The sequence below is a fragment of the Elephantulus edwardii genome, unplaced genomic scaffold (genome assembly GCF_000299155.1).
Source record: "Elephantulus edwardii isolate Elephantulus edwardi_28Jun2011 unplaced genomic scaffold, EleEdw1.0 scaffold00131, whole genome shotgun sequence".
Taxonomy (NCBI): Eukaryota; Metazoa; Chordata; class Mammalia; order Macroscelidea; family Macroscelididae; genus Elephantulus; species Elephantulus edwardii.
Genome location: NW_006399881.1, coordinates 8,835,010 through 8,835,857, shown reverse-complemented (window position 1 = coordinate 8,835,857; position 848 = coordinate 8,835,010). Strand labels below are relative to the sequence as shown.

Below are 848 nucleotides of genomic sequence, written 5' to 3'. Positions count from 1 at the left end.
AGACGTGAAGCCTTCCAATATCCTGGTCAACTCACGGGGAGAGATCAAGCTGTGTGACTTCGGGGTCAGCGGCCAGCTCATTGACTCCATGGCCAACTCCTTCGTGGGGACACGCTCCTACATGTCGCCGGAGTGCCTGCAGGGCACCCACTACTCGGTGCAATCGGACATCTGGAGCATGGGCCTGTCGCTGGTGGAACTGTCCATCGGGAGGTACCCCATCCCCCCGCCCGACGCCAAGGAGCTGGAGGCCATCTTCGGTCGGCCCGTGGTCGACGGGGCCGAGGGCGAACCCCACAGCATCTCACCAAGGCCCCGGCCCCCCGGACGCCCCATCAGTGGTCACGGCATGGACAGCCGGCCCGCCATGGCCATCTTTGAACTGCTGGACTACATTGTGAATGAGCCTCCCCCGAAGCTGCCCAACGGCGTCTTCACCCAGGACTTCCAGGAGTTTGTAAATAAATGCCTGATCAAGAACCCGGCAGAACGTGCTGACTTGAAAATGCTGATGAACCACACCTTCATCAAGCGGTCCAAGGTGGAAGAAGTGGACTTTGTAGGCTGGTTGTGTAAAACGCTGCGGTTGAACCAGCCCAGCACACCCACGCGCACCGCTGTGTGACCGGGCCATCGTCCCTGCCTGTGCCCCCCTCCTGGCCCTGCGCCCCCTGCGGAAGCCTCAGCGAAGCCGCTGAGCCCACCCCGTCGCCTCGGGCCCTCTCAATGCAGGGAGGGAACGCTGCTGGGGTCTTCTCGGAACCTGCTTCCCTAGGTTTAAAAAAAAAGGGAAAGAAAAAGCACAGAAAAAAAAAAAGAAGTTGACTTTGAAGAGAAGCTGAACCTGG

General features: G+C 59.8%; 1 protein-coding gene across 1 annotated transcript in view; it reads left to right on the top strand.

The window, feature by feature from the left end:
* LOC102874618 (dual specificity mitogen-activated protein kinase kinase 2-like) overlaps window positions 1–625 on the top strand; it is a 3,366-nt gene extending 2,741 nt beyond the window's left edge. Inside the window, exon 3 of the mRNA XM_006893830.1 lies at window positions 3–625. Within this exon, the coding sequence (XP_006893892.1) occupies window positions 3–625 (623 nt within the window). The remainder of the gene's footprint in view (window positions 1–2) is intronic.
* The last annotated feature ends 223 nt before the right edge of the window (window positions 626–848 follow it).